This window comes from Dermacentor albipictus, chromosome 10 (assembly GCF_038994185.2).
Source record: "Dermacentor albipictus isolate Rhodes 1998 colony chromosome 10, USDA_Dalb.pri_finalv2, whole genome shotgun sequence".
NCBI classification, from domain to species: domain Eukaryota; kingdom Metazoa; phylum Arthropoda; class Arachnida; order Ixodida; family Ixodidae; genus Dermacentor; species Dermacentor albipictus.
Window position 1 is genome coordinate 89,219,888 of NC_091830.1, and position 24,426 is coordinate 89,244,313.

The 24,426-nt window shown below is 47.4% G+C and overlaps 1 protein-coding gene across 7 annotated transcripts in view; it reads right to left on the bottom strand.

Moving 5' to 3' along the window:
• The window catches only part of LOC135910214 (uncharacterized), a 71,744-nt gene extending 49,189 nt beyond the window's left edge, over positions 1 to 22,555 (bottom strand). Inside the window, exons 1-6 of one of the 7 annotated variants that reach the window (XM_070526514.1) lie at positions 22,350 to 22,379; positions 20,701 to 20,715; positions 17,462 to 17,521; positions 14,443 to 14,458; positions 13,849 to 13,955; positions 12,178 to 12,327 (exon numbers count right to left, since the gene is read on the bottom strand). In XM_070526514.1, coding sequence (XP_070382615.1) covers positions 12,178 to 12,327; positions 13,849 to 13,955; positions 14,443 to 14,458; positions 17,462 to 17,521; positions 20,701 to 20,715; positions 22,350 to 22,353 — 352 coding nt within the window. In that variant the 5' untranslated portion in view covers positions 22,354 to 22,379. Of the gene's footprint in view, positions 1 to 12,177; positions 12,328 to 13,848; positions 13,956 to 14,442; positions 14,459 to 17,461; positions 17,522 to 20,700; positions 20,716 to 22,349 lie in introns of all 7 variants that reach the window. The other 6 variants (XM_065442268.1, XM_065442269.2, XM_070526516.1 and 3 more) reach the window with 6 other exon arrangements.
• Between the last annotated feature and the right edge of the window lie 1,871 nt (positions 22,556 to 24,426).

The following is a 24,426-nucleotide window of genomic DNA, read 5'->3' on the forward strand; positions in this document are numbered from 1 at the left end:
ATAAAACAGTATTACGTACAAAGCACCTCGCAAACAGCGCTAAAACATTAAATCCTTTTCATTTATAGACTTAACTATCATTAATAGATTTGGCAGGAGAAACCATTTTTATTGCGATAGTGGACACTCCAGGCGCATTTCTGCCGTCGCCTTCGCCGTGATCCATGAATACTTTGTTTAGCGCAAAACGACAGAGACAAGAAAGACGACAGGACAAGGCGCTACTCTCAACTGACATCATTTTATTGCGTCACTCCTTTATAGACCGCTCAATCTAGAGGAACATGCGCAGTGAGCACCATGTGGTGGAGCCACCAACATCCGATCCCAAGAGCGCACTCATGCGACAGAATCCAAAAAACCAAATTCAGCGCTGTACAAGGTTAAGGAAGGCACACTAATGCACTGTGACCCCAATGACTGAATGAAAAATGCTTCCGATAACTCTCGGGCGGTGGTGTCACGGCTCATCTTCAAAATCGTGGTATCACGAAACAGGGGTTTGCACTTGCATGTTTTACAATGCAGAGCCAAATTGGAACCTGTGCCTGTAGGTATGGATCGCTCATGTTCTCTAAGGCGCTCGTTAACACAGCGGCCTGACTGCCCTACATACACTTTGCCACATGACAAGGGAATCTTATAAACCACACCGACGCTGCAATCTACAAACTTCACGTGGTTCTTTTCACAAACAGGTTTTTTACTTGTTTTAGAAATACGGTTGCACAACATTGACAGTTTCTGAGGAGCGGAAAACACTATCGGAATTTGGTATCTAGTGGCAACATTCTTTAGATTGTGAGCCACTCTGTGGCAATACGGCACAACTTCAGGCCTCTTCTTTTGTGTGATGCAGTTACTTTTGTGCCGCTTCCCTTTCAGTTTTTGAAGCAAAACCTCCGAGACTGACGTCACCACCACACTTGGGTAACCAGCAGCCTGCAGCCTATTTAACTGTGCAATGAAACTCATGTTCGCAGAGTGATGACAAGATTTCTTTAAGGAAGATTCTAAACACATCAAAGCAATAGCGCGTTTCACAGTCTTTGAGTGCGCGGACGCGTAAGGTAAAAGACCCTTACGTGCACGTGGCGAGTACATCCAACAGGCGTGGCCTGTTTGTAAGGATAGCTGCAAATCTAAAAACTGGAGTTTACCGTCCCTAGATAGCTCATGTGTGAAAGTTAAACCTTTGCCATTGTCATTGAACATTGTTAAAATATCAGCTACCGTCACGGAGCATTCGTTGTTAGTCTGTTTTATCACAACAAGAAAATCGTCAACATATCTAAAAATCTGAACCGAGTCATTGTTTAAGGCACTCTTAAGAGCGCGGTCGACAAACGATAAAAAAATATTACAAAGAGCAGGCGCCACACATGAACCAATGCACACACCATTTTTCTGGATAAAAAGGTTATTTTCGAACTGGATAAAAGTTGCACTTAAATAAAATTCAAGAAGGGACATGAAACTTTCCGAAGATAACCCGGTCGCATTGCGAAAATCTACCTCGCCGCTTTCTTCGATGCACGTCATCACACTGCGAAATAGCTCATCATGTGGTATCGAATAGTACAGATCTTCGACGTCAACAGAAAAAATGTCGGTTACAGAATGGTTGTCTTCCAGAAAGGAAACAACATCGAAAGAGTCCTTTATGCCATAAGGATCGTCAATAGTTAAATGTTTCAACTGCTTTTGCAAAAAAGCGGCTAACCAAAACCTGCCAACAGTTGTTTTCACTGACTATTGTACGGAAAGGCACATCCGGTTTGTGCGTTTTCGCAGTGAAAAAAACCTCTAGAGCAAGCACCTTACATTGTTTTACATCTTTCACAATCTTGGTGAGGCCTATATTTTCCAACAAAGAAATGGCTTTGCGTTTTACCTTCTGAGCTTTCTCATTTGCCAGAATGAAGTTCTTGTTGACAGCCTCAATGGCTTTTTTGTTGAAGACCGCAGACGGAGCTATCACAAAACCACCCTCTTTGTCACTCAGTAGCAGCCGAAGTTCATTGTCTCTAAAGAAAGATACTGTCCTTTTGATCACAGCTGTCGAAGGTGGCGCGCTCCCGGTGACGGTCCTACGAAGGCAGTCCACCCCATCGAGGAGGCACCGCTCCTGGTCCTCTAGTTCTGCTTTCCTTGCGATGCGCCTGTTCAAAGCCAGTAGCTCATGTGCAGGAATTCTTGGTTCCATGCTATACTTCGGCCCATTCTTTAACAATGCAGCAACTTCATCAGGAAGCCTGACATCACCGAGTACCTGGAAACCAGCGGTGACAGGTTGCGTTGTCTCCTTTCTGCGCGGGAGTCTGGACCGCAGGATGTTGAATATTATACTCCGAAAAAGAAGAGAAGAAGACGAAGTTAGAAGCGAGCGCGGAGCCGAGCACGCGCCTGCATTTTTTAGTTGTTTTTAGCAAGCGTCGAATAAAGAAGACGTTCTCTACTTCGGCTCCGCTTCCTGGTTTTCAACATATGGTGCCGTGACGAGGATATCAGACCTACAGTTGAAGACCCCTAACGATGAAGCGAGCTACCTGAAGAGGACGACCTACCGACGCGATCAACGCGACCACGCTGCGACAGAGTCGAAGAACGATCCACGTCATCACGAGGCCTACCATTCCCGACGTGACGACATGGAAAGAATACGACGGAAGCGTGCTACCGTTCGAGCGGCGGTCACCAGGATCATCAACGACATGACAACTCTTATGCAGACGGAACCAACGCCATATGGTGAGCTGACCGACCATCTTAACCTATTGAAGATAAAGGAAACTATGCTTACGGACCTTGATAACCAAATAGAAGAGCAGGTTACCGATGATAACCTTGAGGAGGAGCTTCTCAGCGTCGGACAGTATCAAGAATCTATCGTCCTCGCGAAGTCCCGCGCTGAACGCATTTTATCCGATCAGCAAACAACGACTACGCGCGAATCTCACGATGACTTTCGTCAAGCATGCGCACACGTTAAACTACCGAAGCTCGATGTGCCGAAGTTTCATGGTGACCCCATTAAATGGCCGGAATTTTGGGATCAATTTGAGTCTACTATTCACCAGAACCGATATATTACCGACGTAGACAAATTGAAATATCTTCGGAGCTACTTGAGGGGTAAAGCGGAAGGTGTCATCAGCGGCCTGTCGACAACTAACGAGAGCTATAGCACAGCTATAGAACTTCTCAAAGAAAGATTCGGTCAGAAGTCACTGATTGTTAACGACCACATGCGTCGCCTTCTAAACCTACGTAAAGTTCGTTCTTGCGAAGATTTCGAAGGGCTTCAAAGGTTGCATGAAGAAGTGCAGACTCGCGTGAGATCCCTGCATAACCTTGGCGTCAAAGAAAAAGAATATGGAGTGCTTCTGAAAACTGCTATAATACAAAATCTTCCGCAAGAAATGGTACTCCGTTATAATCAGCGCATCTTGTCTTCGACAAATACAGGCGTTACTAGTGACAGGCTAAATGAAATGTCTGGTCTTCTAGACTTCTTGAGTCTTGAAGTAAGAAGCCGGGAACTGACTATAATGATGACTTCTGACAAGAGAGAACAAGCCTCAACAGCAAAACGACCATCTAATGAGCATTTCCAAGATTCTGCATCTATGCTAACCGTGAAACTGACTCCAGAGAATTGTATATTATGCGGAGACAAAGATCACTCTGTGGATGTCTGCTCAACGGAACTAACATTAGACGAGAAAAAGCAGAAACTATGGAAAGTAGGATGCTGTTACCGCTGCGCTAGACAATTTCACAAAGCTAAGGAATGCCGAAACTGGAAGAGACTAAGCTGTGCGAAATGCAAGGGGCGACATATCACCACAATGTGCGACCCGAAATGGAAGCAGAAGAATACGGAAACACAGACAACTGTTTCCAGTTCGTCAACAGATTCGCCAAAGTGCACAGTTCTTCTGCAGACCGCCCAAGTTTGGGCACTGGGCGCTGGAAGCAGATGCTTTGTAAGAATGTTAATTGATGGTGGCAGTCAACGCAGCTTCATCACGGAAGAATTGTCTAGGAAGCTGAAAGCCACTGTGTTAGCCGAAGAGCAGCTCACAATCTCGGGATTTGGAAACGTTTCAGCACCGCGGAAATATTATAGGAGAGTACGAGTCACGCTGCATAGCCAGTACGACTCAAACTCACTTGAAGTAGAGGCTATAGAAGTTCCCGAAATATGCAATGACTTGTCAGCATTAACAGAGACAAATCTACTTGAAAAGTTGGAAAGCAAGAACTTACGTTTGGCTGACGTCAACGCAGTTCAGGCATCGCCTGAGCCTGGAATAAGCATCCTTATAGGTGCCGACTATTACTGGCTGCTTGTCACCGGAAGAATTCATCGACTGGGCGACTCCTTGACCGCCATCGAAACTGTCATAGGATGGACACTTCATGGAGATACCAGAAGTCCACCCAAGTTCTACAAGCAGGAAACCGTAAGGAACTTCAACATATGCCTAAAGGAAGACAATGTTTCCCAGCAACTGAGGTCTTCCTGGGAAATAGAACATCTGGGACTGACTAACGAAGACAGACTTTCGAAAGATGACGAACGCGTCCTGAAGAACTTCGTGGAAACGACTATTAGAAACAATGGTCGCGATAAAGTTGAACTGCCGTGGCGCAGCAATTGTTCCCAGCCTAAAAATAACCGGGATATCACGTTAAAGAGGCTGGAGTCCGTGCAGAGAACACTACATCGAGAACCAGAGTTTCCGAAGGAATATGACACTGCCATTAGGAGCTACTATAACAAGGACTACGCGGAGAAGGTACCAATGGACAGTACGAGTGAACATATCACGTATTATATGCCACACCGAGCAGTAGTGCGACGGGACAGAACTACGACTGAAGTACGGGTGGTATCCGACGCCTCTTCTCATGCTCAGGAATCACCTTCACTCAACGACGTCTTGTGGACAGGACCGAATTTGAACCCCAACATCATCGACTTACGGCTGAAGTTTCGCAGCTTCAAGATTATAATTTCCGCCGATATCGAAAAAGCGTTTCTTCAAATATCGCTGGCTGAACAAGACCGAGACGCGTTTCGCTACTTCTGGTTTGAAGAAGGATCTTCCAATATTGAAGCACTGCGCATCACAAGGGTTCCTTTTGGTGCCTGCAGCAGTCCCTTTATCCTTGCTGCAACTCTGCGACACCACTTCCAACTAGTAGATGACAAATACCCTTCTACTGCCAAACTATTGAAAGATCTTCACAGACTGGCGGCCACCAGTAGTGTGTCGGCTACTCAAGGACAGTCATGGAATTCTTGGGCCGAACCTATCTGCTTCAGGAGTCCAGAAAACGAAGAAGCCGATACAGAGGCAGAGACAGAGAAAAGAGAAAGCGATGCCATGAAATTAGAAAAGAGGATATGGGACTTCTCGTATTTTGTCTAGCGTGGAATGATTTCTATTTAGTTGTGTGTGAAATATGTAACCAAGTCACAAAGCCCCACGCTCTACGAAATCACTTGGAGCAGCGGCAGGGGAGCACCGACACCTTTGGTAGGGGTGACGACACTGCTGACATGTCCGTGCTCCAACCGGCGGGTGGAAGGAAGTCCTCGGGGCACAGCTCCTTGTCATCGTCGTCCTCATCGTCGTCTTCAACGTTATCGTCTTCCGCCCTGCGACACTCGAGCGGGCCTGCCGGGCGCCCGTCGTCAACAGCAAAGGCTTCATCTGGGTCCTCACTCTCAGGGAGGCACAGCAGTGGGGTGAAAAGACTAAAACGCAACAACCACACGCTGGCCCCCGTTGTCCAGGTGGAGCGAATGCCACTTCCACGACAGCCTCAAGCCATGGCCGCCCGCAACAGCTCGCCAGGCCTTGAAAAGGAATTACCTTCACCACAACAGCCACCACCTTTAACCCCTGGAGGGCTAGGAATGCTGTGTGGGCCGGGGCCAGGGCACGCCAGTCACATAACACCGACGCATGCACCAGCAGCACGTCAGCAATGGTGGCTGCGACGACTTCCACTGCGGCACCTACGCCCATCAGGAAGACATGCCAGCAATGGTTCCACGACGAACACAAAGTGCTCATGGTGCCGACGGCTTTGCCGACGGCAAAGTTAGCTCATGCAAAGTGCGCACTTCTAGTGGCAACACGTTGCGGAGACCGGCACAGATGCGGTACCACCTAGAATCTGCTGGACAAGCTCCGTCTTGAAAAGAAACAAGCATACGCAAATTGTTCGGCCGGGAGCTGTTGAATATTATGCTCCGGAAACGAAGAGAAGAAGACGAAGTGAGAAACGAGCGTGGAGCCGAGCGCGCACCTGCATTTTTTTTAGTTGTTTTTTAGCAAGCGTCGAATAAAGAAGACGTTCTCTACTTCGGCTCCGCTTCCTGGTTTTCAACACAGGAATAGCAGCAGCTGTGTCCACCACAATTCCGTAGTCTGAGTTGATAGACGTCTGTGGAAACGAAACTTCTTCTCGGCCACAATAGGTGCATCGCGCGAGTGGCACACAGCTCTCAACCAGTCGTACAGAAGGCGTACCTGCCGCCAAATTTCAGAACGAAGAATCCGACACATTCGCCGCACGTGACCGACGGAAGGCCTGACGTTCCCGAAGAGACTCGCCACGTCTTGAGGAACATGTCCATTCTTCATGCAGAACGTAAGCATGTGTAAGCAAGTGACAAAGAGGGTGGTTTTGTGATAGCTCCGTCTGCGGTCTTCAACAAAAAAGCCATTGAGGCTGTCAACAAGAACTTCATTCTGGCAAATGAGAAAGCTCAGAAGGTAAAACGCAAAGCCATTTCTTTGTTGGAAAATATAGGCCTCACCAAGATTGTGAAAGATGTAAAACAATGTAAGGTGCTTGCTCTAGAGGTTTTTTTCACTGCGAAAACGCACAAACCGGATGTGCCTTTCCGTACAATAGTCAGTGAAAACAACTGTTGGCAGGTTTTGGTTAGCCGCTTTTTGCAAAAGCAGTTGAAACATTTAACTATTGACGATCCTTATGGCATAAAGGACTCTTTCGATGTTGTTTCCTTTCTGGAAGACAACCATTCTGTAACCGACATTTTTTCTGTTGACGTCGAAGATCTGTACTATTCGATACCACATGATGAGCTATTTCGCAGTGTGATGACGTGCATCGAAGAAAGCGGCGAGGTAGATTTTCGCAATGCGACCGGGTTATCTTCGGAAAGTTTCATGTCCCTTCTTGAATTTTATTTAAGTGCAACTTTTATCCAGTTCGAAAATAACCTTTTTATCCAGAAAAATGGTGTGTGCATTGGTTCATGTGTGGCGCCTGCTCTTTGTAATATTTTTTTATCGTTTGTCGACCGCGCTCTTAAGAGTGCCTTAAACAATGACTCGGTTCAGATTTTTAGATATGTTGACGATTTTCTTGTTGTGATAAAACAGACTAACAACGAATGCTCCGTGACGGTAGCTGATATTTTAACAATGTTCAATGACAATGGCAAAGGTTTAACTTTCACACATGAGCTATCTAGGGACGGTAAACTCCAGTTTTTAGATTTGCAGCTATCCTTACAAACAGGCCACGCCTGTTGGATGTACTCGCCACGTGCACGTAAGGGTCTTTTACCTTACGCGTCCGCGCACTCAAAGACTGTGAAACGCGCTATTGCTTTGATGTGTTTAGAATCTTCCTTAAAGAAATCTTGTCATCACTCTGCGAACATGAGTTTCATTGCACAGTTAAATAGGCTGCAGGCTGCTGGTTACCCAAGTGTGGTGGTGACGTCAGTCTCGGAGGTTTTGCTTCAAAAACTGAAAGGGAAGCGGCACAAAAGTAACTGCATCACACAAAAGAAGAGGCCTGAAGTTGTGCCGTATTGCCACAGAGTGGCTCACAATCTAAAGAATGTTGCCACTAGATACCAAATTCCGATAGTGTTTTCCGCTCCTCAGAAACTGTCAATGTTGTGCAACCGTATTTCTAAAACAAGTAAAAAACCTGTTTGTGAAAAGAACCACGTGAAGTTTGTAGATTGCAGCGTCGGTGTGGTTTATAAGATTCCCTTGTCATGTGGCAAAGTGTATGTAGGGCAGTCAGGCCGCTGTGTTAACGAGCGCCTTAGAGAACATGAGCGATCCATACCTACAGGCACAGGTTCCAATTTGGCTCTGCATTGTAAAACATGCAAGTGCAAACCCCTGTTTCGTGATACCACGATTTTGAAGATGAGCCGTGACACCACCGCCCGAGAGTTATCGGAAGCATTTTTCATTCAGTCATTGGGGTCACAGTGCATTAGTGTGCCTTCCTTAACCTTGTACAGCGCTGAATTTGGTTTTTTGGATTCTGTCGCATGAGTGCGCTCTTGGGATCGGATGTTGGTGGCTCCACCACATGGTGCTCACTGCGCATGTTCCTCTAGATTGAGCGGTCTATAAAGGAGTGACGCAATAAAATGATGTCAGTTGAGAGTAGCGCCTTGTCCTGTCGTCTTTCTTGTCTCTGTCGTTTTGCGCTAAACAAAGTATTCATGGATTCGCACCAACTAGCCCGCCAACGCATTGTGCTTCGCCGTGATGTTCCGTATGAAGTTCAAGCGGGATAACACTGTCGCCACGCGTCGCCTACTGCATGTGCAAGTGAAAGCGTCCGAGCGAAGCCAGTGATCGCGGCTCAATCTAGCGCGCTTTTACGATCGGCCTGCAGGGGTACTGCTCTGCAAAGCTATCTCAGCCTGCTGCCTGACTGCATAGGCCGCATAAGCCGGTGCTCGGGTTTCGATCGTTCTGCGGGGGTGACGTCTTTCAGAGAACCGGCGACGGCAGGAAAAGTTAACCGACCATGAGCTTTGTTCGGAGAACTGGAGACTACGGAACAGTTAATCCACCATGCGCCTTCTTCGGAGAGTCGGCGACGGCAGCAGGGCTGGCCACGTTTTTTTAACGCGAGAGCGTTAAGAAGCCCGTGTCGCAGAAAAGCCGGTTTCTTCAGCGTTGACCGTGAGTGAAAAATGGCGGAAGGCAATTCATAAATAAAAACTAGTTGCAAGATGGGCTGGGTCGGAATCGGAACCACGATCTCCAGAGTGTGAGACGGAGACGCTACCACTCAGGCGTGAGTTCGATACTTTAAAGCGGCACAAAAGCGCCTCTAGTGAATGCGGTGTTGCCTGAGAAACGTGCCGTAGAAAGTTATACTGCGGTGTATATCGGTAATTATGAGCCTGTAAATTACAGAAGTCGCAGTTCCACGCATAGCAAAGTACGTTTCCGCTACATTTCTTCTGCGCTTGGCGCACACGCAGAGCCATCTTGCGGCAAACACAGACGACCCTCTCCTCGCAATGTACGGCGCTGCCCCGAGAGGTGGCAAGCCACTCGCCCGTTTCTCCCACTCGTATCGTTTGAGCGCGTTGGAGCCATGCGCGGATCGGTGATGATCGAGGGTGCCCCAATACCCTTGCGTTTAACAGGGTTTCTCGCTCTCTACCCTTCCAACTTCCAGCGTGCGTCACTCGAACCCTCGTATCTAGGCGACGCGGCTCCTCTTTCCGCTCACAGCGCGATTCCAAGGTGCAGCGTCGTATGAAGCCTCTGACGTGATCGCGGCGCCGTAGCGTGTCTAGTGGGAAAGCGTCCCCTGCGATGTGTGCCGTGCTGCTGGCGAAGAGTCATGCGTCTGCATGGTGCTCCCAAGCGAGATAGAGGACGATCTCATCGAGGCGTCAGCCCCATGATCGCGTCCGCCCTCATGGTGCGTCGCGGCCCTCTTGTCCGTGCCGATCACGACGTTTTACTTGCGTAGATCGTTTCTCCCTCTGAGACACCGAGTTCTTTGGTTCGTTCCGCTTGCTCAGGCATACGTTTCGTCTTTATGTGACTCAAGAGCATGTCGAGCCACTGGGCGGGCGGTGCGAACGGGGTGCGATAACGCTATCGCGTTCCACTCTTGAAGACGAAGCTTAAACGTCCTCCAAGATTTAGTTGGTTGATTTGCGGTGGCCTTATGGCCTATTTGCAGCAAGAGAGCTTCTCTAATAAAGGGTCTTTTGCGGTGCGTTCCTTGGGCCCCAGGATTCGTCACAGTCTGCTGACACTCGGGGCGACTACTGGAGAAAATCAGTTCTGGGATTAAGAAACACCCGTTGGGGTGAAGCTTGACAATCTGGCTACGAGGACTCGCTCAACTCGGGTTCTGGGAATCCAAATTACGTACGTGTGTTTGTCAGCCCTACCCCTCAAAGGCGGCTCGACTACGCCCCGACGACTGTGGACGGTCCAATAGGACGAAGGTTCGACAGCAGTTTTCCCTCCCCTAAGGATCTAGGGAGGACAGAGGCTTCTTAAAGGGACACGAAAGCGAAAAAATAAATCAGTTTAGACTAATGAAGCATGGTTTGAGAACCCTGCAGGCAGTCATTTCAAAAAATAGTTTGATTATTAGATGAGAAAATGAAGGTCCAAGTATCAGTATTGGAATTTCGCGCCGAAACCCCAGTGCCGGTACGTCAGCGTGACGTCAGAGATTCCAAAGTATGTTTACGCATTTGGGCCGCGTTGGCTGAATAAAGGTTCCCGAAACTTGCCATGTTTAATATTTGGTTCCTTTAGAACACAATGTAGTCAATCTGTACCTATATATATAATTAGTAGGCCTTAGTAGATGCCATCGATATCCAAGACGTCACAGCCCCCAGGTGCGGGAACTAAAGTAGGCGTCGCCACGCGTATTTCGTTCTTGCGCTTTTTCTGGCTTACCAAACGTCTTATCGTTGTAAGAGTGGCGTTTTTGGTGTTGTGGAAAGGTAATTTACTGGTGCAGAAGAAATCATTTTACACTTTAGTGTCCCTTTAAGCAGCAGTTTGTCGGCTGCTGTCGGTGTGCTTGGAGCTTGGTGCTCGTGTGCAGCGTGCTGTGCGCTTCGTGGTGGGAGCTTCGTGCTCCTTTTTGCAGTCACGCTAGACTTTTGAAATGTGTCTCATGTTTTATTGTAAATGTGTAAATAAATCCCGCACTCTTAGTTGTCGATGAGAGCAAGTTGCTCCCTACAACCCCGTCCCAAGCGTGGGTGAGCAATACGACGGCATGGGCCAGCTACAACATAGTTCATGCCCGACTACAAACGTTTCAACTGGATGCCAGGGGTGAGATCGTCCTACAACTCTTACAGCGCGAAGGAAGAAAAGGCAGAGCAAACACGCTGTTTTCCGACGCGCGAAAGGCCGTAGGAGGATGGGAGGCAAAGGGGAGGGGGCTGCGGGTGGCGTTGTGCTCCAGCAGCATCTGCGCGTTCAGCGACCGGGCGCAAAAGCAGCTGACGATCGCGGCTCAATCTCACGCACCATGTATGGAGGAAAGTGGGGAGGCAGCACGAGGTGGGGGGGGGGGGCGGCTTAGACTCCGCCCCTAGGCCGCGAGCGGTTGCGCGCGCCGTATCTTCAACGGGGCCTGCAGACGGCTCGTACCTCTGTGCTCGCTGTGTTCTCGCCGCTCTTGCGTTGAAGCGACAGACCGCACGAAGGCCACTGCGCTCGCTGCTGCTGCCCCGCTTGTTCAAAACAGCGTTTTTATACCGAATGTCTGCGCTCATAGTTTGTGATGCGTTCACCTTTGCTTGTGCGCGCTGACACCATGCATGTTAATTGTCTCAGCGAATATTTCCATGCTTACATTGCCGATAAAACTACTATCCTTACTTCGTGTAGCTGTATACTAATTTGGTATAGCAATCGTTTTCGGCCGAAACTACCACATTTATCGCAGCATGATGTCTATGTATCGCATGAACAACAGTTATAGTGGTTATGCTGTTTGTAATTGTTAACAATTCGACACTTGTGCAATTGTTGGCAGTGAATTTTGTTGATCACATTGTACAAATTCTGGAATAATGAAATGCTGTACTCCCTGGCATAAAATCGAGTCTAATGTCGTGCTACCTGCTTTGTTTATCGCTATTTCTAATATACCTATAATGGTCGTCCTTGCAGAACACTGCAAGAAAATAATTGCAATAAAATTAATTAACGATATGTCATAGCGTTGACCTAATTAAAAATACATAATGTGGTAAATTATTGCGTACACAAATGGCTCTAGAAGTTAAGCATTCGGGGCTGTTGTCCGGGGATATCAACTCTGAAATCGGCCTACTTGCGGTGATTTTAGTTGTACCAGTAATACCTGATGTTGTGGACGTGAAGCTTTTCCCCGTGTTAGTAGCGGGGGCTGCAGTCCCGTGTGCAGATTTGGGCACTCCTCCACTGCGTTCACTGTAGCTTGAACGATAGCGCTCATCAAGCGAGGCGAGAGTGTTGATGTCCTCTGCGGGTGCTGCAAGCAATCCTGCTTGTTCGTAACCACAACATATTGCATCTGCTTTCTTACAGCGGAACTAAATTGAATCATTGCATCAGCGCATTGTAGCAGCAAACCAACATTAAAACTCCTATTCTGTTTCTTAAACGATGCAGGTCTGCTTAAAGAAAGAAAGATATGGTCATTTAAGATATTATCTCGCGTCCATCATTCGATTACGCATATCCACACAATATTCCACTTCAAGCGTGACCCAAAATTATTCTTTTCTGCAACATCGCAGAAAATAGTCGCCCAATGTTCCTGACAAGCGATGCTGCCAATGTTAATTTGTTATCGCGGGCGACTTCGGCAAGAAGGCTGTTGGTATTTTGACATCACAATTCTGATATTGCTGCGGAGCTTTGATGCAGAACTCTAAGCGTACCAACTGGGCTTTAATCAGGCGGGCTGACTACTTTCACAAAGAACGCGACACCAGAGGCCGCTTCACTATGTCCGGACAGGATATGCCGTAACTTGCGCATGTTAAAAAAAGGGGTCTCCAGCACTCAATTTATCACAGATGGCGTGCGCTACTTTCGGGACATTCAGCTTGCTCAATCTCATGTTAAAGAAAACAACTTTAGAAATTTCAGCTCTCTTTCACGGCAAGTAAATCTTATGGCACTTTCAAGTCAAAATACTTTTACTCATTACTGCGGAAGATTGGGAGGGCAGGCTCAACGAGGACCGCGAGCATCAATCCGCTATTTTGCGCATAAATAGACTATGGAGGCATAGAGACATTAGCTTTTATGTTGAGATAAAAGTAGCGGCTTAGAAGAAGGTGAAGCTGACAAAAAAAATTAGTTTTCTATGGAATCCGGCTGAATGCCTTGTTAGCATTCATTTTTTTTACTTTTCAATACATGATTATTTATTCGACATGCTTCGTTCTTCAGCAAACAGGCGAACGCTGCTGCCATCCTACCGCTCACTGGCTATGCTTGTGGAAAGTAGAACCAAATAAGTCTAAAAGAATGTTGCACATTCGGCCGCCCTGGTGGAAAATGACACTGGCTAACACTCGCATGCGAATCTTCTACTGAAATAGGTAAAGCTTGACGGGAAATAGGCAGCTGCGATATCTTTTTTGATGAAGCACCATACACCAGCAGTTGGACAATGTGTACTCCGCTCAAAACTGCTGCAAGCAATATTTTTAATCGCTTCAGGTAAACTGTTACTTTTCCCCTATGCTTTATTTTGCATCATTGTCTGTTTCCTCGTAAGGTTGTGACTAATTTAAAAATCCTTCCCCTCGAGCTCTAGTCTCCTTATTCTTCTGGCTTCGCTACTATGGGTGAGTTGCCGTTGGGGCCCCTTTACTAATACTTTACATTTATACATTAAGAAATAAATGCGTGCGAAAGTTGACTGTCGTCTCCAAAAATGCCCTTGAGATATCCGGCATGCGCTACATCTGATACGTTCGACCCGATTTCGTAATCTGAACTTACAACGCAAGACGTATGAAAAAGCTCGTCAACTTACTCAGGAAAAGGAACAGGGAAATAATAACGATGGTGGCAAGGAAGCCAAAAATGCTTAAGGAAGAGGCGAAGAGAGTGAACCTCCAGTTGTCATCGTCCCTTTCTTGCCTGCACCACGCAAAGATGCAAGTAGAGTGAGTGACTCGATTTCAAATTTGCCGCGTGTGCTGTGGCCTAGAGACATCTGTATCACAACACTAGGCAGCATATGTTATCGTTGCAGGAAAACCAACTGAAATCCGTGGCTGAACTACTACTGCAGAGCGTGGGCTATTCAAAGGGGACACATCTTCTCCACAAGCAGCTCGCCTTCAATGACGCCGTCAGAGAACACTCAGTTGAAACGAGAACTGCTTGGTGATCTGTATCTATGCTTTAACAATAAAAACAGGAACAGTGCAACGCAGGAAGAGTGAGTAAAAAACACAGGACAGCTCCATAAGCATGATGTATCTATTTGCACAACAAATGCTGAAAACACTGCACTTAGTGTCTTTTCTTTGTATGTATGTATAGGTCTCGCCGGTAGAGAAATGAAAAATTCGGCTAATAACAGAAAGAAAAGAAATAGCGAGATATGATTTCACGCACTTACATCTCGGTTGTCGTCCCTGGTGAAGTAAAACAAAGAGGGGGACAAGGAATCAATATGCTTCACTCTACGCTAGATTGACACAAGAAAGCACTGCTTTTACTGCCAATAATTAGCCATAGCAGATTCGTCAAGAGGGCCCATATTATCAAACCTGTGCAGCAGCGGAATCGGCGGGGACAGCTCCCATAGCAAATGAGATTAGGAACACGAGTGAAGATCTCTTCATGTCACCACACCCTGTGAACGTTTATTCAGTTTTTGTGGTCATTGCTACATCGGCCAAACTGGCTGGTGTATCAAGGACTTCTTAAGGGAACGCGCTCATTTATTGGAGGGGAGGGCAGGCAGCCTCCTTGCAGCGCAATAATCCAGTCACTAGGGATGCTTTGTTCCACGCCTTCCTCAAAATAAAACCGGCGCGAATTCTAATCGAAACCGTCATATTGCACTCAGCATCAGGACGCCACAGACTGCACTGCTGCCGGCTTACGAATCCGTGGACGCCCGGTGTGCATAACACAGCGTTTCGCATAGATTGCAAGTCACCGCTGTGGTTTCTGTGCGTGAACTATTGCCTCTGGGGTTGCAAGCGTTTCAGCTGTTCCACTCATGTGAATATAATGCCCGCGAGATACACAGCATTGTATTTTACTTAAACGACATTGTGAAGACATGATTCTTCAACCACGTGAGCGAGCGAGATTTTAGAAAGACGCACCTTCATAATTATGGATATTTCAGCGCAACCTTCGGACCATCTTAGCTCGCTGCTCCCTAAAGAAAACCTCGACAAGCCTATGAAAAGGTGTGATATCTATTGTTAGTTTATTGAACCCACTTTGAAATTTTGTCATTGCTCTTCCTCACAAACAAGTGATACAGAAACTACTACGACTTATTTCTTATATGCATTTCATTGCGATTAATATCGTTTGCCTCCTTCGGTCCACTTGAACTTAGATCTATCTATCTATCTATCTATCTATCTATCTATCTATCTATCTATCTATCTATCTATCTATCTATCTATCTATCTATCTATCTATCTATCTATCTATCTATCTATCTATCTATCTATCTATCTATCTATCTATCTATCTATCAATTTGGGTTACTGGGTGGTCCTTGTTCGAATGGGAGTATTACTGTCGAGGGTAATGCGATTGGCATATGATCAATATAGCGACACAACGAACAGTCACCGTCCGAACGAGTTAAGTTTGAGGCGTGTACTGCGGTGGGATTCCTCGTTCGTGCTTGCTTAAGAACACTGCGCGCCATCTAGCGCCGGCGCCGCGAAGCCTGCACGTGGCCTCCGAAATGCATGGCGCCCCAGTGCGTACGAACGCCGAGAAACTCGTCATGCGACAACCGGGCTTCTTTCTTTCTCTCGCTTCATTCTGCACATGCTGCGCCGTCTAGTGACACGGCCGAGGACTCCGCGCGCGGCCTCTCAAGCGAGAAGTGCCCCGCGCCATTGCTTGCGAACGCTGGGAACTGTTCCTTTGCTTGCCTCACACTCAGTGATACATACTCAATGACCCGAGTTGGTGACAGGTTCCTTGAAGGGCGGCACATACCCCGTGCATTCATAGCGCAGCTCGCTGGAGCGTTGGCGTTGAAGTTGTTCACTGAAAGGCGGCATGTGCCCATTGCATTTGTGGCACAGCCTGTGAATGCGTCGCGTTGCTGTCTTTGAGGAAGCTTTGTGAGGTGGGTTCCATCCCGCTCAGCAATAAATAAATTTAATAATAATAATAACAATAATTTCATAATAAATAATTTTTTGCCATTGTAGGTTGGAAAATACGTATCATTCAGGTTGCTGCCAAAGACGTTCACTAAAGAGCGGCAGACACCTACTAACTACTGGCGCATATCCAGCGACACAAGCTGCACCAAAGAGTTTTGTTGAAGACGAACACAGACCGAGAGGCACACATCTAGTGTTCGAAGTCGGCGTGAAAGAGTTTCTTCGAACAGCGGTACCTACCCAGTCCGGAATCTATACAGTGAACTAAGTCGGCCTGAAACCAGTTCATATGTGACCGTACGTATGTACACATGACCCATACGCAATGAACCAAGTTGTTCCAATGTTCCAATTTGAACTCTGTCCCCCCAACAAAACTACCCCATGTGCTCTGCAAGACAAAAGCCCGAGATCGTCTGATTTTGCTGCCTCTTTCTTTGTTTGTTTGCTTGCTTGTGGTGTGACCAAAATGAATTTACCTCTGGGTAATGCTTCGGCTCGTGCATAAGGCGGCGCGTACATAAATTTGACGTTACGAGTATCAAATAAATTCGCAATGAAATAACCTTATGCTATAGCGCCCAATTTACGAAGAAAACCATATTCCATGGGTGTTTTAGCGGATGAATACGTCGATATTGGTACCACACTTAGGATTCCCACTAATTAGTTTTTACTTAGGCACTGACCGCCGGAGGCAACACAGGTGTGGCGACGCGGGCATAAAATAATAATTCAAAAGCTTCATCAGCTCTACATATCGCAGACACGAACATCGCGCCGTTAGGTAGTTTACACAGAACTATTGTTTAGGAATTAATTGAGTGATATGATTGCCATAAATACTGCTGTAGAGAAATTACTTCATTGCTGTTGAAAAGCGAAAAAGAGCCCTTGGACCACTGTCATTGCCAAAAGCCAATAGCGACGTTGAATAGATGAACAGCAACATTCAGAAAAAAAAAGTTTTTTTTTTTAACGCATGTGCCACACAGTGCGCAGCAGCACCTTCTACAACGTCTGCGTCAGCTACTGCATGCAATGTAAGCGCGCTTGATTTGCTCGTCCAGTGGTGTCTGCTTAAAGCTTAAAATACTCTGCATAGTATAAGTCGGCACATTGCTGACTTCTTTTACAAATACGCACACTCGCGCACCTTCCAGGCAAAAAGTTTGTATAGGGACCGAAAGTTGTTCACATATTTGGTTAAAAGTCCCAGGTTCACCCGGCATGGCGCCATTAAAATCCAGAATTGAACGCACTCACCTATGCTCGTGCTTAAAAGGGTAGAGTTACCGATGTCCGTGCTGTAAAAGGTGGACTCGGCTGCATCGAAAAAACAAGTATACCAAGCAGACATGATCGGGATAGCGGTGTTTTTAGATAGAGGTCGAAAAAATACCGTCATGTCGTCGTATAGCGCCTCTAAGGAGTATAAAGTACAATCGGCGCGAGTGGAGCTTTTTCCCAACTTCCTTTAGGAAATGGAGAACACCCTTGTAAATACACATGGTTGTATTGTTTTAGCGGGAACGGCTGCGCCACTCGAACTCTCTACGGAACGGCGCCTAACCTTGAGAAAAATTGGCATCTATGCTGAATCACTGTGCCACGCATGAGGGCAAATTCCGTTCTTAAATGTGCCGCGTCTTTTCCAATTGGTCTTCAGTCCTCTCCTACCCTGAAGTATGCAAAGCACAGTACTTTTTATAGAGCCGTTTGTTTTGCAGATGTCAGGGCCACACGTCTAACAAGAAGCTCGTTGTAACACCAGGCCTGAGAGTCATAGTTGTTCTTTATATTTTAGAATGAACAGCTACCAACTAGCCCAACTAGAAGTGCTTTTAAGCTACAACTAGTAGGTACCTGCACTAGAAATAAACCCGATTAAACAAAGTAAGGCATTCGATGTTTCAACAAGAATGGCCTGGATGTTGTGCTCTTGTCTTCAGTGCAGAAGCGTATGCATCCCTGTGGCCACGACGCGCCGCTCAGTTGACACTGGAAACACCGGCCAGCAACGGTCTCTGTGCCGTTTCGCGTAAGTTTCTTGTAGAACAGAATGCGAGGTCCTGCTGTTGGGTGCAAAGCGCCGCGGTGTGTCTGATCGTCTGAGTTGTGATGCGGCAGAAAGTTTGGAAAGTTTCGTGCATCGGAGGCACTGCAGGATGTCGCGAAAGACGTAAAGTGCTGTGTCAAACGAGTACCGTGCGTGAGAGAAGTCGTAAACGCAGTTTCTCTGGGCTACCGCCTACGAATGCGTACCGCTGAAGTCACACGATGTCAATCTGCAATGACAAACTGTTGCAATGTCTCCATACTCGGCCTAATGCGAATCGAGCCAGAAACACAGACTCTGAGCAATCATCTAATAAACTAATAAATCTAATAAAGGAATGGATAGGCTTCTAGCGTTAGCACCATGACTGGTTCTGACCGGTTCTGGTATGTGTTGACGCCGGCTTCCATTGCACTGCGGGCCAGGTGCGAGGATTTGCGGCGAATACACATTCACCGATAATGGTCTTCAGTATAGAAGGCGCGATTGTGGCTCCCCAGCTTTTGCGTTCGCATGCAGGTATTTCCCTCGCGGGTATTTCGCTCATGGAGAGAGAATGTCGAGGCTGCAATTCTTTCGTTTGTTTGCCGTAAATTTGTTTAATATCATTGTATAAAGAGACAATGAATGTTTATATAGCACTGTTTATGTAAATTCTCCTAACTTTATTCTACAAGCGACTCTACGTCAGTCGTTTTGTTTTGCTTTTATTTTCATTAAGACGCTCTGCCCCACCTTCTTCCGTTCTATGATTTTTCTTCAAGTTGCCCGTGCAACCTCACCGTCAGAAATTTCCTGAAGTCCTGTAAATTCCTCTGCATTGAAGTTTTCGGAGAAAATGGAAAGCCTCACCACGCGGTGTTCTAGAGGCGCAATCGGGTTTTCGCTCAGGTATTTCTCTATGGCTAAGCTAAGAACCAGGCACACGTACTCTCGATGACATGAAACTACTAAGGCTACCCTGAGCGAACTCCGATTCCGTAGACGGCAACTGAACGCTCAGATTAAGGAAGAACTAAAGCATGAACACACAAACAAAACAAGCCGGATCGGCCGCACACTCCGGTGAGAGCGTAACACAGTGCGGAGGTGCGGCACTTCTACTACCCAGGTAATTTGATCGCTTGCCGCCAGGTCCCAGAATGGTGTGTTCAAAACTAGAGTGCCTCGATGCCACGCTTGAGGCGGCGCTCACATTGAGACACCCTTTTCAAAACTGTAGCGTATCATGCCCCTGGACCGGTAGGCATATTAACGCATCAAAACTTATCAAAGCTGTCATATACGCAAATTTATTGAGGGTCGTCAAAGTATAAAAATGTCTCATAAAACACCGAACAATGCGCAAGATATATTGAACTCTACTCAACCACTCTCGCAGAGCTTGCAGCGATGCAAGTGTGTCTCGGCACTCCGCTCCGAACCAACCGGTATAGCTGCGTATAGGCCTCGTGCACCGCCTATAGAGGCGCCACTGATAGCCACCTAGCGGGCGCTTCCAACAATACGCGCGGGAGCAGTATAGCAGACGACAACGCTTTGCAGCAACGGTGACTGAAGTTCGCGGCTGCGATTTGTCCTTTGTTCGGGCGCCAAACTGCTTCTTCTGCGGTGACAGCTGTAGGGAAGGCGCAGACCTCTGTGGGAGCGGGTATGAACAATTGTTACCGGTGTTTGGGGCAACATGGTCCACATACGCGCCAGGTGCGTCCCGCAGACAAACGCCATAAAGACCATTTACATGAAGTGGAGCTCATGTAAACTAGCCGACAAATTTTGTTGACTAATGCGATGGCTCGACCGTGTTTTTTTTAAATTCTACCCTTGCCGTAATGCTGCTTCTGTACCTCAATAATAAGCACCCGTGTTTAATGCAGACTTAGATAACAAATTCGCACGGTGCGATGTCTGCATATGCCGTTGTGATTTTTCTGCCGATGAATACATGTGACGCCGCCGAAAAAGTGGATTGAAAGTCAACTGAAGAAGAATAATTGCGAATTTATTGATAGAAACGCGTACACTATAGTCAACGAAGCCACCAAACGCACGGACTGCAACGAACTGCATCGGCGCTGTACCGCCGATGCAGTTCTGCTGCATACGCCGATGAACTGCCGTTCGCGCTGCAGTTTTCGCAATTTTAAATTCCCTAAGGGAGCTGCTTGGAAACGTACAAAGCTATAGTCTGACTAAACTTGCAGTACGTTTTTGAAATGTTACTAGAGAGAGGTGCCACATGATATATTTAAAGGCAGAGCAGCGCCAGTCAAATTAGATCCAGCGCTGGCGGCAAGGCCGGGTTTAGTCCTATGCGGCGTAAGCATAATAAGAAATAATTCAGTTGAGTACAAAATTCACTTGCAAGAAGCGACTACGTTGTGAAACAAACAAATCACTCGGCGTGTTAAGTCTGCTCAGGCAGCACCGAGGTGTGATGACTTACCAAACCTCACGCGAGCTATTCAGCGAAAAATGGAACAAAAATACCATATGCAGGAACTATTAGCAATTCTCGCCGTGAGCTACCTATTTTCTAAACACATTTCCACAAAAATCACAATATCTAAGATGCCCTCGGGCGAAATGAATAAAGCTGTTAAAGAAGCACTTGCTTGGTGTCATTCCGATAAGACACAGCGTGATTTATACCCTTTACAAACGAGGCAGGGTGAAAACCTCGCAGCTCAAAAGAATCAAGAGTTCTGCATGAAGCAACTAGCAACAGTTAAACATGTGCGAAGCCACGCCTAATACAGATGTACAAACATGAAGTGCGCGACAGCTTGTGCGAGGATTTACCGGGCCACATAAAACTAACAATTTCAGTTCTTGCAAACTTCTGTAGCTTTAACATACAACACAATGCGCTCATGCAGTCGTGCTGCCTAGCTAGCCCAACGCGGTAAAGAAGCGGAAAACAATATAAGCGGCAAACGGCATTCCGAACTTTAGCGAAATGCCTTTAAACCGCATGTTGCACTGCAGACGAACATCGTCGCTTACGCGTCTAACTACAATCGAGTAAAAAAATAATAATAAAAAAGAAAAAAACACCGAAGCGACAAAGGAAAGGATGGGAACAAGAAATTTAGCGCCGAAGCGACGATCCATTGCCACCGTTGCTCCTGCTGATGAGGCTTTGCGGGGAATAATTAGAACCGTATCGCCGGCACGTTTTGGCCGGTATTTGAGCCCCCCACCCTTCAACAATTCTTCTTCGTCATTCTTCGGAAGCTTTGGCCATCCCACACATGCGAAGGGTGTTGCCTATTTTGCTCTGAAAACACAAATAAGACGGAGAAGCACTTACAGCGACGCAACAAACTACGGCGTGCTACGGCGCGCGGCTCGCTCCCCTCCCGTGCGTTCTGCGCAAGGCCGCCACCAGTGGCGCGGCCATCGGCGTGCACGCCGCGTATAGCGTGCAACTGGCGCACCGCATCACATCAACTTTCTAGCGAATCGCATCCATGCAAACGGGGCTGATGCGCTATGAAAGAACGTCACATTAATGCGCTGAATAGGGATGGTTTCAGACGAGCAAGTCGACTTTGGGGATTCGTGTAAACGAGATCGCATCGCATTATGAATTATGGGAAGGGAACTTGCTGCCATTCTGCAGCGCGCTCGTCCAGCTGCGGGTCAGCAAGGTCACCGAGAAAACGGCGGCCCCGAAGGCGACGCCGGAGGCGCTGCTATGGCTACGATATTCGACACCGTACGCCGCCACCATCGCGCACCAGGCGTGAAAGGCTGAAGCATCGCATCACTCTTGATGTGCTAGGAGATGTGATGCGCTGCTGTCGCCTTCTGTCGCATTCATGCAAACGTGGCTTATGAAAACGTCTACCCGGCGAAACACCAACGCTGAACTCGGGGGAAATAAAAAAAAAATACAAGAAGAGAGACGGCAGAATACGTTTGCCCTTCGAGTCTAATGGTCACTTCGGTAGCGGCCGATCCGTGCCCTTGTGCGACCTTCTTAAGCGCCTCTTTTGTGCCCTCATGCTCGAAAGCTTCTGCGTTCTCAGTCACCGCACGAAGTATGCATTTTATGTGCATCATCAGCAACAAAAAAAGTCAATAACTCACCCATGACTCCTGGGTACCACAGAGCCGACACAGCGGGCACCCGCAGCGTCCTTCTTCTTCTGCTTCTTCTTCTGCCGAGAGCGCACCGGCGCACACTGTCGAGAGGTATCAGCACACGGAATTTGCATGTTTGTCCTTATCGCCTTATAAATAAATTTCATTTATTGTGCGTTTTTAGTCCGATGCATTATTTACATCACACCATGCACCTTGTGGCGGGTAGGTTTCTGTCTCGCCCCGTTTCGTGAAACTTCAGTGATAATAATAAAAGAAGCGCCGTGCGCAAACCATCAATGATGATCGCGAATGCGCTTCAATAGGCAAACGCTTGAAAGCTGTTCACTTTATTGTTAGAGTAAGAACATTCAGACAACCTTGTCGCTTCATTGCGTAATTACATGGAGAACACACCCATTAACTAGCACACCTGTACTTTTACTATAGGCTGACTGAACTTGTGTCCGAAACAGCGGTAGTAGTTAGCGACGAACGTGCGCAGCTGAACAAGATCATAGCAGTTCTGCTTATTTAGTCTGATTTGCTGATATTGACACGTGTATTTATGTTTATCGGGCGACCAGGTTTCACCGCCTAACAAATCTTATCGCGCAGCGCGGGACGCGCTTGCATGTATCCGAAGTTTCTGGAAAGTTATCGATGCTTCTATCCGCGTGTCTGTTGTCGCCGAACCTTGTGTTATCAGATTTCATCGCGTGACATGAATGGTGTAGAACTTTGTGGAAGACACGCGGGTCCCATCAGGTAATCTGGAACATTCGACGACTGATCTATAAAAGCCGACGCGCTTGACCCGCTGATCAGTTTTTTTCCGACGATCGCCGACCGTGTTCGCCGCTATCGTTGTGCTATAAGTGTAGCCTGTTTTTGTGGGCACAGGTTCGCCCAATAAAAGTTAGTTTTCTCGTTCACAGTATTGCTACTGTGTTATTGCTTCTTTCTTAACCGTCACTACCACGTGACATCTGGTGGAGGTGCTTTTCGTCCATGTACAGGACGCCCCCGACAAGCCGTGATCCCAGCCCAGACCGCGAACAGAACACCAACGTAATCCCGGACCACCGAGCAAGCCGCCGTCTTCAACAGCTGCCCCCGGAGCACGGACTTCTACCTGAGAAGACCAAGAAGATTGTGGCCAAGGCAACCGCAATGGCAGCCCCAGCGTCCCCCATCGTCCTGCAGCAGCCCAGGGAACCACCGACGTTCCGCGGTTCCACATTTGAGGACCCGGAAACCTGGCTGGAAACGTATGAGAGGGTCGCTACGTTTAACAACTGGGCAAGCGACGACAAGCTACGACATGTCTATTTCGCATTGGAGGACGCCGCCAAGACGTGGTTCGAGAATCGAGAAGCCACCTTGACGACGTGGGACCTCTTCCGAAGCGGCTTCCTGAAAACATTTCAAAGCGTCGTGCGAAAAGAACGAGCCCAAGCTCTACTGGAGACAAGAGCGCAGCTGCCGAATGAGACGATCGCGATTTTCACTGAGGAAATGAGCCGTCTGTTCCGCCACGCCAACCCAGAAATGTCCGAGGAGAAGAAAGTACGTCTACTGATGCGTGGCGTAAAGGAGGAACTTTTCGCCGGTATGGTAAGAAGTCCACCGAAGACCGTCGACGAGTTTCTTCGTGAGGCGACGAGCATCGAGAAGACACTGGAACAGACACAAGTCTGTTGCACTGCACGCAGCATACATTGTAGTCATTACCTGCACCTGTATACATACGTACTATAGTTGTACGGGCAATTGTCTGTCAACCCGTCGACGCGAGAGCATGCATCCTTTGCATCAGCACAAATGTATCTGCTCTGAAAGTCAAACCGTCCGACAGAAAGCGGCGCAGTAACCAAACGAGACAATCAGCCCCGACATTGGCGGACGATCAAGCCTTGGTATTATATCTCCGCAGTATGACACACACCAATGAATACGTCATACTTTGTTTTCGTCTTTATTATCTGCCTTTGGGCACAATATATAAATATCTTAAATCTTGCGCATACTTTCATTGTGTCAACGCCGGTCACACACGATTGCTACATGTGTCACGTGCGCC